This window comes from Durio zibethinus, chromosome 10 (genome assembly GCF_047325235.1).
Source record: "Durio zibethinus cultivar Kanyao isolate XHJ-2024 chromosome 10, ASM4732523v1, whole genome shotgun sequence".
Taxonomy (NCBI): domain Eukaryota; kingdom Viridiplantae; phylum Streptophyta; class Magnoliopsida; order Malvales; family Malvaceae; genus Durio; species Durio zibethinus.
Window position 1 is genome coordinate 7,327,449 of NC_143171.1, and position 16,408 is coordinate 7,343,856.

General features: G+C 30.9%; 2 protein-coding genes across 6 annotated transcripts; both read left to right on the forward strand.

Annotated features, from left to right (window-relative positions):
- Window positions 1-9,950: 9,950 nt before the first annotated feature.
- Window positions 9,951-12,196, forward strand: LOC111293004 (F-box protein At5g49610-like). 2 transcript variants are annotated; one of them, XM_022885679.2, is made up of 2 exons: window positions 9,951-10,127; window positions 10,838-12,196. In XM_022885679.2, the coding sequence occupies exon 2, from the start codon at window positions 10,873-10,875 to the stop codon at window positions 11,980-11,982; it is 1,110 nt and encodes a 369-aa protein (XP_022741414.2). In that variant the 5' UTR covers window positions 9,951-10,127; window positions 10,838-10,872; the 3' UTR covers window positions 11,983-12,196. The 2 variants fall into 2 exon arrangements, with proteins under 2 accessions (XP_022741414.2, XP_022741413.2); XM_022885678.2 differs by having other exon boundaries at window positions 9,988-10,127; window positions 10,808-12,196.
- A 1,066-nt stretch (window positions 12,197-13,262) lies between these two features.
- On the forward strand, window positions 13,263-16,256 carry LOC111293142 (F-box protein At5g49610-like). Of its 4 annotated transcripts, none has more exons than XM_022885905.2 (3): window positions 13,263-13,383; window positions 14,411-14,549; window positions 14,913-16,256. In XM_022885905.2, exons 2-3 carry the CDS (start codon window positions 14,415-14,417, stop codon window positions 16,023-16,025), a joined length of 1,248 nt encoding a protein of 415 aa, XP_022741640.2. In that variant the 5' UTR covers window positions 13,263-13,383; window positions 14,411-14,414; the 3' UTR covers window positions 16,026-16,256. The 4 variants fall into 4 exon arrangements, with proteins under 4 accessions (XP_022741640.2, XP_089622767.1, XP_022741641.2 ...); XM_089766641.1 differs by lacking the exon at window positions 13,263-13,383 and adding an exon at window positions 13,488-13,508; XM_022885906.2 differs by lacking the exon at window positions 13,263-13,383 and adding an exon at window positions 14,006-14,297.
- Window positions 16,257-16,408: the final 152 nt, after the last annotated feature.

Consider the following 16,408-nt stretch of genomic DNA (forward strand, 5'->3'; position numbering starts at 1 on the left):
TTAGTCATGAGAGTGGTACTATCGTTATTCGTGAACGTCATGTGGATCAACACATGCAACAACGGGCGATTATTTTTTGGTGCCTTATAATTCTGTGTAAGTTCTATTCGTAGTACTCATTGTATCATTTATGACATCTAATATCATGCTTATTATTTTGCAAGTGTCATTGATAGCTTATTGTAATTGATACTAATTCGTGGATGTCGTATTTATTTAACTTTGCTCAACCAATGACAATGCTTAAAGCCGATATTACCAATTTAATAAAGAGGTATTACATGTTATCAATAATTGGTAATTAGATTATATTGTGTTTATTCATAATTACAATAATTTTTTTACTATTGTTTTTTTGTTCAATTTAGAGGAATGACTACAGTTGATAAGAATAGAAAGATAAATTAGGTATCATTACCGATAAGTGTAAAATATATTTTTTTATGCTGAGTTGTTTAAATAAATATTTATCAACTCACTCAATTTTATTTTTCAGGTGCCTCGTCAATCAAGAGTTACCAAATGTGGACACTATGTCCTTCATCTTATGAAAGATATTGTTTTATATGATTTTTGAGCACATAATTCAAAGTTAGTATTAATTCCATATAATAGTAATATCTTTCAAAAAGAAAACATAAATATTGCACAAGTTGAATGACATTGACTTTTTTAAAATTTTTTTATAATGGGAGAATAAAAGAAGCTTTACAAAAGACGAACTGGATGAAGTTCGCAAAGAAAGGGTTAAGTATGTATTAGGTTTTGCTAAACCTTGATGTTGGACAATGTTGATTGGTTGTAAATATATGCATTACATTGTTCTAATTTTTTTGTAAAGGTAGGATGATTGGATTTTTTTGATTGGTTTATTAGTTTATATTTGTTTTATATCATTCGCATTATATCAAGACACATATAATGTTGACCACCAAGCATTCTTCTATCAATACAAATGTGTGATATATAAATCCAAATTGCGTGGTCATTCGAACAATTATGATTTTTGTTCTCTAAATACAAATATGAAATTCATATTAATACAAATATTTATTTGATTCATATAAGTACAATATTCGTTATAAATAAAAAAATGTATAATGTGTCACGCAATTTGCATATTTACAACTAAACCTTTCCTGTCTTTATTAAATAAATATGTTTACAAAATTACTGTATGAATATGGTATACCAAATAAAATGTAGTCTATGTGTGTCTAGGATGAGTAAAGTCAAACGATGGGCGATATGTATTACATCCGTTTAACTATTTCCTAATGTAATTACTTCTAGATACAATTAATATAGTAAAAAAAAACTCAACTTTGTGATTTTCTTTCAACATATACTCACTAGCAACGATGATTTCATTAGGTGTGACTTTGTGTAATTGCATTATTTCATTGAAAAGTGACTTATTTCTATCTGTATTCTCGACTTTTGTCTGGAAGTAAGTTGAAATACCTTTCATCACATTCATAGTCATATCATATGATGCACCAATTTTGCCAATGTTATCAACCAAATCAGCCATTAGTCTATTAGAATATATTGTCAATAGTTGTACATTTAGTTATGTGTAAATATGCTTGTACTCTTTTCTGATATAAATATACATGCCATAACCCTAAATGGGATAGGAGAGAACATTTGTTTTTTACAGATTCATTTCATGGTATCAGAGCGACGTCCTTCTGTCTTCCCACATCTTCAATTCTAATTCAAATATTTATCTTCTTCTCAGATCTAAAAATAATTATTTTTTATTATTATACTCTAATAACTTTTTTTTATAATATATTATCTCTTAAACCTTTAAAAGGCTTCCAACCACCAATCTTTTTTCATATTGTCTTTTTTCTTCTTTAATATTTTCAGCTTTATCTCCATTAAGTTGAACTTAAAAAATTATTTGCTTTGGTGTGATTAAATAACACATTTTTCATTATGTAGTGATTTAATGTGGTACGCTGATGGCATCATTGGCCCTCATACTAAAACAATAATCAAAGATAATGAAACCACATCCAATCCTGCATATATAGAGTGGGTGAAGAAAGATTAATTTATTCTCTCTTATCTGTAGGTAACATTATCGCTAAGTGCACAAGCACAAGTCTTGGGTTTTTCATCTTCTCACCAGGTTTAGATAACTTTAGAAACTATTTTTCATCAATAATGTCAAGTAAAGTTAGATATGTTAAGTGATGAGTTACAAAGTTAAGTAAAAGAACTATGTCTATCGAAGAATATCTTGTCAAGATCAAATCTATTTCTAATAATTTAACAGTCATATGTCATCCTATCTCTGATTTAGAATTGATCACTCATACTTTGAATGGACTACCAACTACTATTGAATATCAACCATTTGTTTTTGCTCTTGAAAATAGAGAGAATCCTATTTCCTTTAATGATTTAAAAGTATAATTATTAGTTCATGAGCAACGCTTAAAAAGGATGCTAGTATTGTCATCATAACCTATGAATGCCATTATTAGTTCCCATGAGACAGCTACAGTAACTCACCCAAATAGTCGAGATCAGTACTTCAATAATCCTTACAATAATTTTAGGTAAATTGGACAGATTTATCAAAAGTATGATCATTATGATTTTCGATCTTTTTCTCATATAAATCATATGCCTCAATGAGACTTTCAATCAAATAACTAAGATAACAGGAACTTTCTACATTCTCAACATGCAAATTGTGAAATAAAGCGTCAGATTTGTCACCAATTCAACTATATCGCTGTAACATGTCTGTATCGTTATAATAAATTTGATCATAGTCTGAGTAATTCTTTTGCTAGTCTTTATGTTTCTACTACTACTTCAAATGATGCTTCACTTAATACTCTAATAGACAATGACAATGATGCTTACTGGCTGGTAGATCAGGTGCTACTAGTCACATGACTTCCAATCCATCATTGGTACATCAATCCATTCCTTATGCTAACAATGAAAGTGTTTTTATTGTGATGGTAATTCTTTAAACATAACTCGTATTGGTGATTTTACTATATGTCTTGGTTTTACAAAATTAGCATTGAAAAATATTCTATTTGTTCTAGCATTAAAAAAAAATTTATTGTCCATTACTAAGCTAACCAGAGATAATAACTGTGGTTTCTATTGTTTTCCTTGGGGTTTTATTATTAAGGATCTTTATATGAGAAATGTTCTTCTGGATGGACCAGTTAATTCACAACCTTTATATGATTTCTGCAAGAAATGTAGAGCGATTCGTTGGTATGAGGCAATGCGACCAACAAGCTTTGTTTAGTGGTAGTTTTTTTTTTTTTTTTCAGTTTCTGGAATAATTTGGCATCAATAACTTGGACATCCAGCTAGTAAGATTAAAACACAGTTAAAATCTAATAAGTTTATATATCTTAAGGATTCTTTCTTTTGTAACTTAATTTGTGTAACTTGTCAAATAAGAAAAAGTAAACGTTTGCCTTATGGTTTATCTACTAGGATAACATCTAATGTTCTTAAATTAATTCATTGTGATCTTTAGGAGCCATTATCCACTGCTATTGTTACTAATTTTAACTATTATATTATTTTTATGGATGATTTCAATCATTATACTTGGTTTTATCCATGGAAGCATCATTCTGATAATGTTACTTGTTTTGAGAATCTTAAGACTATGGCTAAAAATCAATTTGGCAACAAAATAAAAATTTTTTAGTGTGATGGAGCTAATGAGCTTGTTAAGAGTGATTTTAAAAATCTTTTTGTTCACCATGATATTTCTCTTCAAATTTTTTGTCCACATATCTATGGATAAAATGGTTTAGCAAAACAAAGACATAGACATATTGAGGAAATGAGTTGACTCTATTGCTTCAAGCTTTCTTACCATGATCTCTTTGGCTCGAGAAATTTTTTACAGCTATTTATCTTATCAATTAGCTTCCTATTTCAGTTATTGTTCTCATATTGAGGTGTTATTTAACTTTGTGCTATACTACAATCATTTGAGAGTTTTTGGATGTACTTGTTATCTTTATTTAGTTTTTTTATTGATAAGATAAGCTTTCTCCAAAATTCACTCATTGTGTCTTCCTAAGGTATAATTTAGTCCATAAAGGATATTGTTAGTTAGACCTCTTTAATGGTTAGGTTAATATCTCATGGCATGTTATCTTTGATGAAAATTGCTTTTTTTTTTTTTATAAAATGTTCTGGTTTTACAGCTCTTAGGATTCTTTCTCATCCCATTAACTTTTTTACATCTCTTGAAGGTAGTTTTGAGGTATTTTTACCCATACCTCCTACTACAATTGTGTCAGAACCATTACTAAATGCTTCAATCCCAAATATAACTATTTTTAAACTTGATACGACTGTGTTGGCACCCTCTGCTCAACTATCATCTAAGCCTCCAGTTCTTCTAATTCTAAAACCATAATTCTATGGTTACATGAAGTCAAGATGATACTCAAAGGCTCAAAGTATCACACTCTTTACATGCTACAAATTATCCATCTCTTGAACTAAGATCTTTCAAAAAAGCATTTCAAGATGAAAAATGAATTTCAACCATGAATGATAAATATTCTAATTTGATGTGAAATAATACTTAGTTTTTAGTACCTCATAATTCATTCATGAATGATGTTGGTTGTCATGGGATCTACAAAACAAAGAGTGAGTTGATGGTACCATTGAGTGGTATAAAGTAAGATTAATGACCAAAGGCTTCACACAACTAAAATTTATTGAATTTGACTTCACCTTTAGCCCTATTGTTAAGGCCACAATTATTTAAATTGTTCTTTCTATTATTGTTAGTAATGGATGGTCCATTAGGCAATTAGATATAAAAAATGTATTTTTACATGGTAAGTTGCATGAAAAAGTTTATATGGCATAAGCATCAGGGTTTATAGACCCTAATCATTTTTATCATGTTTGTAAATTACATCGCACTCTTTATGGTCTTCACCAAGATCCACGAGCTTGGTTTCAAATATTTAGTTATGCTCTTCATGTCTTTAGTTTCAAAAGTAGTCAAGTAAAACTTTCTATGTTCATATGGCATTTCTCATCTGACATGATGTTACTTTTACTTTATGTGAATGACGTCATTCTTATAAGCTCTTCAGTAAGTGTTATTCATTCATTCATTTCACAGCTTTCTTAGTAGTTTTCAATGAAAAATCTTAGTTTTCTTCATTAGTTTATTAGAATAAAGGCACATCGTATACCTAAACATTTATTGTTGACACAAACAAAGATGTTATCTCTACTTTCACGTTGGGTATGAAAAACTGCAAACCTACTTCTACTATAGTAACTATTGGTAAGAAGCTTTCTCTATATGATAAAACTTTATTTTTAAACGCATCACAATGTTACACTATTATTGAAGCTTTGTAATATCTTACCTTTACTAGACCTAACATTACCTATGCTATGCAACAAGTCTGTTAATTTATGTATGCACCTCGTGATATTCACTTTCAGGCTCTGAAATGAATATAGAGATATCTTAAAGAAATTATAAATTATGGTATTCGATTATTTCTTTGAACTACACCGAATCTGGTATGCTATGTTAATGCTAATTGGCTAGTTGTCCACACACTAGACGTTCTACAATGGGTCATTGTATTTTCTTAGGTTCCAATCCTATTTTTTGGTGTACTAAAAACCAAGTTTCTGTTACTCAATCTAGTATTGAAGTAGAGTATATGGCTTTTTCTATAGCTTTTAGAGATTTACTTTTGATTTCTTATATATTGATGAAGTTGGATTTCCTCTTGTACTACCTTGTTCTGTATATTTTGGCAATATGGGTGCTACTTAACTTGCTGCCAATCTAATCTTTCATGCTCGTATATAGCATATAGAGACCTCATATCACTTTATTCAAGACTTTGTTTGCAAACATTTTCTTCAAGTCTTTTTTGTTTGTTTTTAATCACAACTTGCTGATATATTTACCAAGGGACTTTTTTCCTTAATTTTTCATCCATTTAAGAATAAGCTCTTGTAGAGTTCTCCCCCATCACTTGAGGGGATGTATTAAAATATCTTATCAATAGTTGTATATTTAGCTATGTGTAAATATACTTATACTCTCTCATGATATAGATATACATGTCATAACCCTAAATGGGATAGAAGAGATTCATTTTATAGTCCATCATCACTCCTAGAATGCTTATTGCCTAACAATATCATCCTAGCATTGTTCAAAACAATAAAACTAATTTTTTTTTCATCGTTTCCTCTATCTACATTTCTTTCGGTATATCAAACTCTGGAGAGAAGTAAGCATCCTCATTAGCATTCAATGATTCAACTGCATCGGTAGCTATTTCGACTCTTTGACCAATTCCTCTATCAAATCCAAAAATCACTTTATAATCTTCAAAAAATGGGAAAGGTTTGTTCTTTAACCCTTTAGCATATGGATGTACTTGCCAAAAGTTTAAACAAATACGAATCAAACAAAACCCCATAAGAAAAAGTAAATAAGTAAAGTAAGCCATAATGTAATCTTAAAAAACTTAACTGAATCCACTCATCAAAAACTTCTTTCTTAGTTATGATACATTTTTCTTGATCATTCTCACCAAATCCACTAGAATTTTTCATTTCACAAATTGTATAATATTGTCTATTGAGCAACTTAACCTTGGATTCTATGTGGGTGGCTTTAAATTATGAAAGAAAAATGAGTTACTGCAGCATGCATTTAATATAACCTAGATATCCAACACAAAATGTCCTATTATCCGTTCTTCATCTAGGATTTTCAAGCAAAGAATGTAGACATTGAACAAGATAGGAATTCTCATACTAAGTCTATGAATGGTTACATAAACCTGAACTTTCATTTCCTTTTTTAGGTAGGCCTTAGGCCAATTGAGATGGATTGGCATACGATGAAAACATGTTCAATTCCTAATCACATAGTTAAACATTATGCAACAATATCAATATAGTAAATTAAAAAACTATTAAAAGAATTAAATAAACAAATACACATTGAAAGAAAACAAAGAAGTGTGTACGTCAAATTATAATATATTCAACATTGATGTAAAGTAAATTCTACATTTAACCATATTGTACATACAATAAAAACCATTGAGTAAATGTTGTAGCATACAAAACATTTCTATAATGTTATTATCCTCGAGATTGCAACCAATGGGTGAACATCTTATTAGTCAAATTATCTTTAAACTGAGTCCAATAATCAGATGTCTCAACATGCGTAATCAAAATTTGATATTTAGAATCATCTGGTTAGCTAATATTTTCTTTAGCAACATCACCTTCTATAAGGGCTAGAGCCATTTCAGACTTAACAAATTTATGAAGAAGACAATAAGTAGAAATGATTCTACACTGTGTCTTTATAGAATAAAATGACTTCTCTGTTAAAATTACCCATCTAGCTTTTAATATACCAAAATATTTTTTGATATAATTTCTTACTTGAGAGTATTTTATATTGAAGTAATCTTGTAGGGTCGTTAGTTGGAGTCCTGTCCTTCAATCACTAAGAGGGTATTGTTGACCTCTATAAGATGTCAAAAATCTTTTCTCATTTGTGTACCTGGCATCACATAAATAATAATTACCTATTATCCAATCAATAACATTAATAATATGAAAAAAAAGGTGTTTCATTAATAATATAAAATGAACATAATATAAATAATAATTTATGGGATCCTCAACCTATTTCTACGTGTAATGGCATCCCTTAGCAATCTACCGTTTGCTACAAAACCTTTATATCCCAGTAGAACATATATGAATTGCATATATGAGGTGCAAACACCAAGGACATTGATAGCAATTTCATTTTTCCTAGTCTTGTATCTAGGTTTGTCTATTGCATCTACATTGACTTTAATATATGTCCCATATAAGGTACTCAAATAATTCTTGAACCATTTTTATCTATTATCTGTAAAATTTTTTAGTATTGGTTTGGGTTTTTTAAACGATAATATATGCAATCTTAAAATAGAATTCAACACATAATGGAATTGTCTACTAATCATCTCTCAAGTCTGGCCACTTGAAGCTTCACAACCTTATTTTTTGTATGATGGGCAATGAGGTGGAGGAAGTTAATAACTAGTTCCTCTATTGACATATGCTTAGATGACTATAAACCTTTTTTGTTTTAAGCAAATGACATAATTTTACAAAAGCTATTCTGTCCATTCTAGTATTATCTACGCAATATTTATAGCTCTCAGAGATCATTGCATTTATGTTTAACTCTCTAATATATAGTTTATTATAAGTTGTTCTACCATAAGATCATCTACGTCGTTTTCTAATATTCATATTTAATAAAGTTATCACAACAAAATATAACAAATGCGACAAAGTTTTCATCTGGTTTAAATGTATCATAAGTAATGTAACCAATTGCATTTTCATTCTTAATGATAAACCAACCATAACTATTTAGAAAACAAAATATCGTAAAATTTGAAAACATAAATGGAAAGCAAATCTTAGCATATGGTACATCGAATCTATCAAACATCATCAAAGAAAATATAAATCAACGACAAAATATTTCTGGATGAAGGAGCTAAAATAAAAAAAATCATAAAACAAAGCAATTATATTGGAAACATAAATTTAGATCTAAACAACATCTACAAATATGAAAAAAAAAAAGTTGAAAAGCAACAAATAATGCAGATTAGATAAAAAGATTAATAAAAAAGTATACATATCATTTTTTATAAAAAATGAAGATAAACGTAACAGGATAGAGATTAAATGATGGATGTTAAAGTTGAAATTGGTTTAAAAAGAAAAGTAAATGCTATGAGTTGAGATATGTTGAAATAAAAATTAAAAATGTATTAAGTATTGAAACACGATGAAAACATCAAATAAGGCGTTCCATATATACAAATTCCTTATTTGATGTACAAAATAAGGGCTATTCTGCTTTATGATTAGACATTATAATGTTCATATTGTCAGAACACAATTTTTGAAAGGAAAAATAAAATTTTAATACGCGACAATTATGGCATTTGTAGGAAAAAACGTCTTAATTGATAACTAATTAAGGCATTTTTCATACAAATGTCTTAATTGATGAACACTTATCATATTATGACTGACAATCATTCATGTCATAACATAGTTTTTAAGATAAAAAAAGATTTATCATAAAATTATCAATTAAGGTGTTTCTTTATGCCAAACACCTTAATTGCAATATAAAAAAAATGTCACTAACAAAAACCTTCAATTAGACCAATAATTCGTGTCATCGTATCATATAAAATACTATATTCGTGTCGTGTTTTACATGAAAATCACATATCACAATTAATATCGACACGAAAACATAAAATATAAAATTTTAGTTTTATTAAACCTATATATAGTTTTTTTTTTGAAGTTTTAAATTGTGTTATCTTCATGCTTTTTATTAGTGTCATTTTCGTATTGTGTCATCATATCATCTTTCAAATTGTTAGGTTTACTTGCAATTGAGTTTTAGTTACTTCCAGACATATTTTTCAAAAAAACAATGACTCTATGATAATTTTTTATTCAAGTTAAATTAAGAAATAATGTAACTTTTTTCTCAAAAATTTTAAAATATCATAAAAAAATGTAAATTTTTAATTTTGAGATTTTGAATACTATTAAAAATATAATATATTTTTTTATAATCAAATTATCTTAAATTAAATATAAAAATCAAATATCCACTATCAAAATTTTAAAAATAAATTTATGAATTGTCTTGGACTAAGCGCACTCCAAAACTTATCTCTAGTATCCTATTCAAACCTATATACCGGATATAAGTAACTCTGCGTGTGAACAAATCTACCAAACAGTTATTTATTTAAAGAAATGAGAAGGAAAAAATACTAATTCCGGCAATAATTATGCAATCCGCATATCCAAACAGTCCCATAGACTCCAAGTTCCAGTTAAGTTAGGGTCTGGTCTGGTCGTTATTAATTTTATCTGCTATATATAACCCAGAAAAATAAAAGGGCCCAAAACAGGATGAAAACTTCTCTCCAAAGTCTCGATCAAAAAGCTCCTTGTCGATCAAACAAATATATCAAAACAAAAACAAATATAAGGTATTGCTTCTCACTAATCTCTTCTTTTAATCGCTGTCTTTTCTTTGATTATCTCGTTAATTACGATCATTGATCTTCTGTTTATAAATTTTAAAGCTTTATAATTATAATTAATGTAGCTTTTGTTTCTTTTGATTTCTTTTGTTTGCTGTTTTTGGTTTCTTCTTTTTCACAAGTAGGATCTGATTGTTTAATTTAGTTCTTAGGTTTTAGGTTTTGATTAGGTTGATTACAATGTGTTTGGTTGCTGAGAAAAAAAAAGGGGGGAAAGTAAAAGGGGAAACTTTTTGTTGATCAAACATTCAAACCTTCTTGTCTTTTAATATACGGATTTCAGCAATAAAAATTTTCACTTGTAAATACTGGAAAAAAATTGAATGCAGTGAAGTAAAATTGGGGGTGTGGTGATGTGTACGGAATTCTGGTACTACGTAAGAATGGGAAGGTTTGTTAGCATGAAGGATTCGTTTGAAAAAACTTTGATGATACTGACACCTGTTGATTTCTCAAGGTAGATTTTGTAGTGATCCCAACTTGAGTCATCGTTGAACTGTGAATAGGTTTTTAAGCATTTATGAACATATATTTTTAGTATCGATAACTTTGCCTCAGATTTTTGCCATTCATGTCGGTAGGTGATTATTTAGGGTTTTATTCATTTACTTATTTATTTTTGTCAGTTGAAGGATCTGATAAATTGTTGAGGTTAGGCTGCAGTGTGAGAAGTGGGGAAAGTTCAAGTTCAATGGATAGAGGAAAGAAGCTGACTAACTTCTATGGGAACAAGAACTGCAAGATTTACATGGATCTAAAAGATGTAATAAGGGAGAATGCACTTCCTTACCTTCCTGCTAAATCGCTTTTTCGGTGCACTGGAGTTTGTCGTGACTGGAAGCTTCAAATATCAACACCTTTATTTGCTCACAATCAAACAAACTCATTCCGTTCTACCTCTGGGTTCTTTTATCAAACACAAGCAGGCATGCCATCATTCTTGTCTCTTGACCCCATGGCTTATGGTGTTCCAGACCCATCTTTATCGTTTCTGCCTGAACCTGTTGATATTAGGACCTCTTGTAATGGGCTACTTTGTTGCCAGGGGCGTTCTGGTTACCTGGCTTACTACATCTGCAATCCCGTTACCAAGCATTGGAAGAAACTTCCAAAACCAGATGCTGATCATGGGCCTGACCCTGCTGTAGTGCTCGTATTCGAACCATCATTACTAAACTTCTTTGCTGATTATAAGCTGGTTTGTGCCTTTCCATCTGAACTTGGTGGATATGAGTTTGAGATATATTCCTCTGAAAAAGGATCATGGAGAACTTCTGGTGAGATTTGCTTTGCTGATAGGAAGCTCCTGCCAAAGACAGGTGTTCATGTAAATGGCATTGTTTATTGGCTGTCGAGGCAAGGAATTACTGCTTTTGATCTCAATTCGGAGCGGTCTCAGCTCCTCTCTTCTGCACCTGGGGCCTTAGGCATGACAAATGGAAAGCTTTGTGCAGTTCATGTACGTGGTCAGGGATTAGTTGTGAATATGCTGTCTAATACTCACTCAAATACCATGCAAATGTGCAGTAATGCCAGGACCTGGGTAGAAATGCGACCTGAAAACAATCTAGATATTCCACTGCCTGCAGAATCATCTAATTATTCAGGTAGGCATGGTCATGGTCATGGTCATGGTCACGGAGGTGTAGTGTTTGTAGGTGGTGATGTAGTGTTGCTTCAAAATGGGAACATATTTTGTTCTTATGATATGAAGAAAAAGGCCTCCAATTATTTGGGTGAAATTAACATTGATACAAATGCAGCAATCGTTGGTTATGTGAATAGCCTTGTTGAGCTCTAGCTAGCCTCTTTTCTCCTGCGAATGCGATACTGTCTGGTCTTGAGAAGAACATCATGTACAATCTCTGCTCATCATAATCAGGAAGATATAAATTAGTGCAACTTTTGGTATATGTTTATGTTTTTTCTTTTTTCTTTTAGGCTGCTTGTAGTAAGGATTGCCTATGATAGAAAATTGATTTAATCTGACAGGTGCTTTGGCTTTTTCTTATGAATTTCTGCATCTGTTCTGCTTTAAAAGTGAAGCCTATGTATTGGGCACATTCTAATGTTTGCAACACCAGTTATAAGTTATAAAATTCATTTAAAATTATGTTTTGGTAAAAATATTAGTAGTAATAGAATATCATTTCTGTTTTGGTGACGAAATCAACAGTTTTGGTGGGATTCACTTTAGGAAAAAGCATACTCTAAAGAAATTTCAAAAGGAAGTTGATCTGTAAAGAATTTAAAGATGACTTCATATTAGCATTTGAAAAATAGAATTACCAACTTTAATTTATCCAACAATTAGTTCACTACCAATAAATAAATAAAGAATAAAAATAAACTAAGCTCACTTTCCTCTAGTTGGTCTCTAATGCAATCAATAAAACTTTTTATGCTTACATCTTGATTAGAGACTGGAGCAACTTCTATGATCCCAAATTTACTTGAAAAATATGCACTTCTAATATGATATATTAGAGATTATATTACTCTAATTTATGTTGAATGTCCCATCACGATAATTTTTTTAATTTGAATGAATAGGACATTATTATATATAAATTTTTTGAAATTTGTAATTTTAATGTACCAATTTCAATCTCATATCAAGTGATTCAAAAGTCAATTAATTTTATTATATTAAATATTAATTTTTATTTAATTAACATTATTAGTAAATTTTTTTATATATTTAAAAATATCATAAGTTAATCTTGATCAGTAAATTTCTTATCAAATTTTTATTTAACTCTAAAATGTATTTAAATAATTAGTTTATACAATTATTGCTAATAAATTTGGTGTTAATTCCAAGTAATTTAAAAAAACAAAACAAAAATTACCAGCAAAGCATAGCATTCGAGGAAAAGTAGAAACGTTGGACACAAGTTTACTCTTTTTGATCTTTTTCCTACTTATTCTGAAAGCAGCCAATCAAAATTTTATGATTGACCTGATAAACACTTACCAAGCAAGTTCTTAGTCATCATCCCAATAATGAAGTTATATCTATCCCCTATCACCAATAAGAACAAGCCACGTGTAAAGCCCCGGTCTCTACTCTCCCCTATATATACATGCTGTCTTAGACTTTCATGTCTCAACTGCGTTTAAACGACTTTAATAAAACCAGAGTCCGCTCTATCACTCTCTCCTTTTGAAGAACTTTGAAAAACTGATCAAATTTCCTAAGGTTTTCTTCTTTCTTTTTTTTTTTTTTTTTAATTTTTGTATTTATTTTTTAGGTTTTTCATTCTATACACACGACTGAGAAAAGCGCCTTCCTCTGCACTCTCTGTTTTCTTTAATACGTTTTAGGTTTGGTTTCTTTTCTTGTCTCTGTTTGTTTGCTAAGAAAATAGAGGAGAACGAGTACGAAAAAATTTAAAGGCTTTTCGTCGATATAATTTCCATTTAGTTTGTGAAAACGAAATGAAGTGTAAAGTACTGTAAACTTCATGCTTGAGATTCTGTTTCTCTTTAACATGTTTATTTCCGTGCGTCCCACAAAATATATCGACTTGGCTTAATTAATTTTCTATTTTCTTGAATTGCTTTTGTACCTCTTTTTTTTTTTTTTTTTTCCTTTTTGGGTTTATTTTCTTGATTATCTCTGTTTGTTTGCTAAGAAAATAAAAGAGAAACGAGTAAGAAAATGAGAATAAAGGAAAATTTTTCTTCAACTGAATTTCCATTATTTTCCGGAAAAGTGGAATATAGCGTAAATTTGGTGCCAAGTTTCTATTTTACGTGTTCTGTTTTCTTGTGTGGGTCCAAACAATTGACTTTTACTGCAATTTTTTTTTCACTATTGATTAATCTTTCCTTGAATATATCGTTTCAAAAAAAAAATATTTGGTTTTATTTTGTTTGTATCAGAAGAAGAGTAGTTTATTGTAACTTCTTAGCTAATTCTTTCTCAATTTCCATAATCAGATTTAAACTTGTTTTGATTGACTTTCCCACATCATCTCCATTTTTGTCCATTTTCTTTGTTATATACTTTGCAATGTAAACCATGCCGTTTGTAAGGTGTGACGGTGGCTGAATTATTCATTTTTGAATTGTTCTGATAAAACCTCTTCAAATCTTTTGTTTCAATCAAGGGTAATTACAAGCTTACTGTGTAATTGTAGTGTCTTGTCACAAATCATAACATCCCAAGCTGTATCTGCAAATTTCAGTTTTTCTTTGCTGATTAATTAAACTTGTGCCTGCAGGATTATGTCTGATTTCGAGAGTGATAATCAGTTTATGGAAGATTTGGAGAGTAATAATCAGAAAACGATGGAAGACGACTTTTACTTACTTGAAGATACAGATGATTTAAAGTGGGATAGTGATGACAGTTTTAACGAGGTATGATTTTGGAATTTTTTCACTCTAGTTCTAACTTCTAACAGTGAGAACATGGCAATGCCAATAGTATTTTTGTGCTGTTATCTTCTTTAAGCTGTGTCTTGTAATTTAAAAGGTCTGGAACAGTTTGAAGTAAAATTTGTTTGTTTGATCATTGATGAGTAAAATAAACAAGTGACCCCATCTTGCTTTATCTCTCATGGAAATAAGTTCTTAGGCTTCTGTAGTCCATAAAATCTTTTATAGATCGGATAGATTGGCCTTTTATAAAATTTTCTGCATTTTTCAAACAGTAAGAGAGATGGAATTTGTTTGCTGCTCCTTTTTAACCTTTCTGAATATCTTTCTGTTCTTATATTTTAGTTTCCAATATTCTCATGCAAGTCCACAGCTAAGAAGAGTCCGGAGGACTACGCCAAACCCCCGGAACATATGAACATGAAGAAGGAAGCATCTTTAGAAGATATTTTGAGGGAGCATGCTCTTCATTTTCTCCCTGCAAAATCACTCTGTAGATTCAGAACAGTTTCCAAAGGATGGGATCTGTGGATAAGCAATCCATTTTTTGCCCACAGGCAAACTACTTACTTCAAAAACATTACTGGTCTCTTTTGTCAAGTTGCTAGTCTAAATCCTTCTTTCATCTCATTTAATAAAGATGCTTATGGCGTTCCTGATCCATCTCTGAAGTTCTTGCCTGAGCCTGTCAATATCAGAACCTCTTGCAACGGTCTGCTTTGTTGCCAAAGTTTTGTGGACAATGTCTACTACATTTGCAACCCTGTGACCAAGGAATGGAAAATGCTTCCTAAGCCAAGCTTCTATCATGGAGCTGAGGCAGCCATTGTACTTGCTTTTGAGCCACATCCACTAAAATTTAATGAATCATATGAGCTTGTCTGTGCTGTTACTTTTCCTGATCATCCGGTTGTCTATTTTGAGATTTATTCATCGAGGTCAACCTCTTGGAGAGTGTCTGACACGATATGCTGTGAGCTTGATAGTTGGGAATTGCATAATGGTGGATACTACATGAAGGGAGTTGTCTATTGGGAATCCTCTTCCGGTGTCATTCTTGCCTTTGATTTGAACGATGAGCAATATGGGATTCTGCCACTTCCTCTCACTGGTGGTCAATTTGGTGCTTTAACTATGATGCATGGGGAGTTGTGTTACATTCTGCCTCATCTTCAAGATGATGACTGCACTATATACATTCACGGGAATATGGATATGAGCCTGAAGTCTGTAATCAATCTTACCTGTGATAATGTGGGGAGTTTCTGCAGGGCTTTGACCTGCATTAATGACGACATTCTGATACTTGCACTTGGGAGGAAGGTGATTGCTTATCATGTGAGAGAACAAAAGATGGAACTGATATGCACATCGGATGGTGGTGCATGTACTAGGTATCTTCCCTATGTGAACAGCCTCGTATCAGTGAGGCATCCATTGGTTCGAGACAGGGCTTAATTGTCTGGACAGTCTTTCTCAAAGTGTCATGTAATGTGTCATTGTTGGTTAAATGGTGAGGTCACTGAAGTACATGCTTAATCAAGCCTCACCTTTACTTTCTCTTAAACAAGATATTTGTTTTTAGGATACCTTTTTTTTTTCTTTTTTTCAGTTTGGTCTTGAAACTGAAAATTTCTGAAGTTCTAGCTCTTAAAGTATGGATTGCAGCACGAGTGGTTTCTTCTTCCATGTGTCATTTGTCCATGACAGTGTGAATTCCCTTTTATGATACAGAAATGGAGCAACAAAATGTGACAATTTTTTGAATCATACAAGCCTACAAGTGTTATAATAAGCAAGTCGGTCCAAGTTTGAACATTTCATCTTCCTAGTTGGTCCGA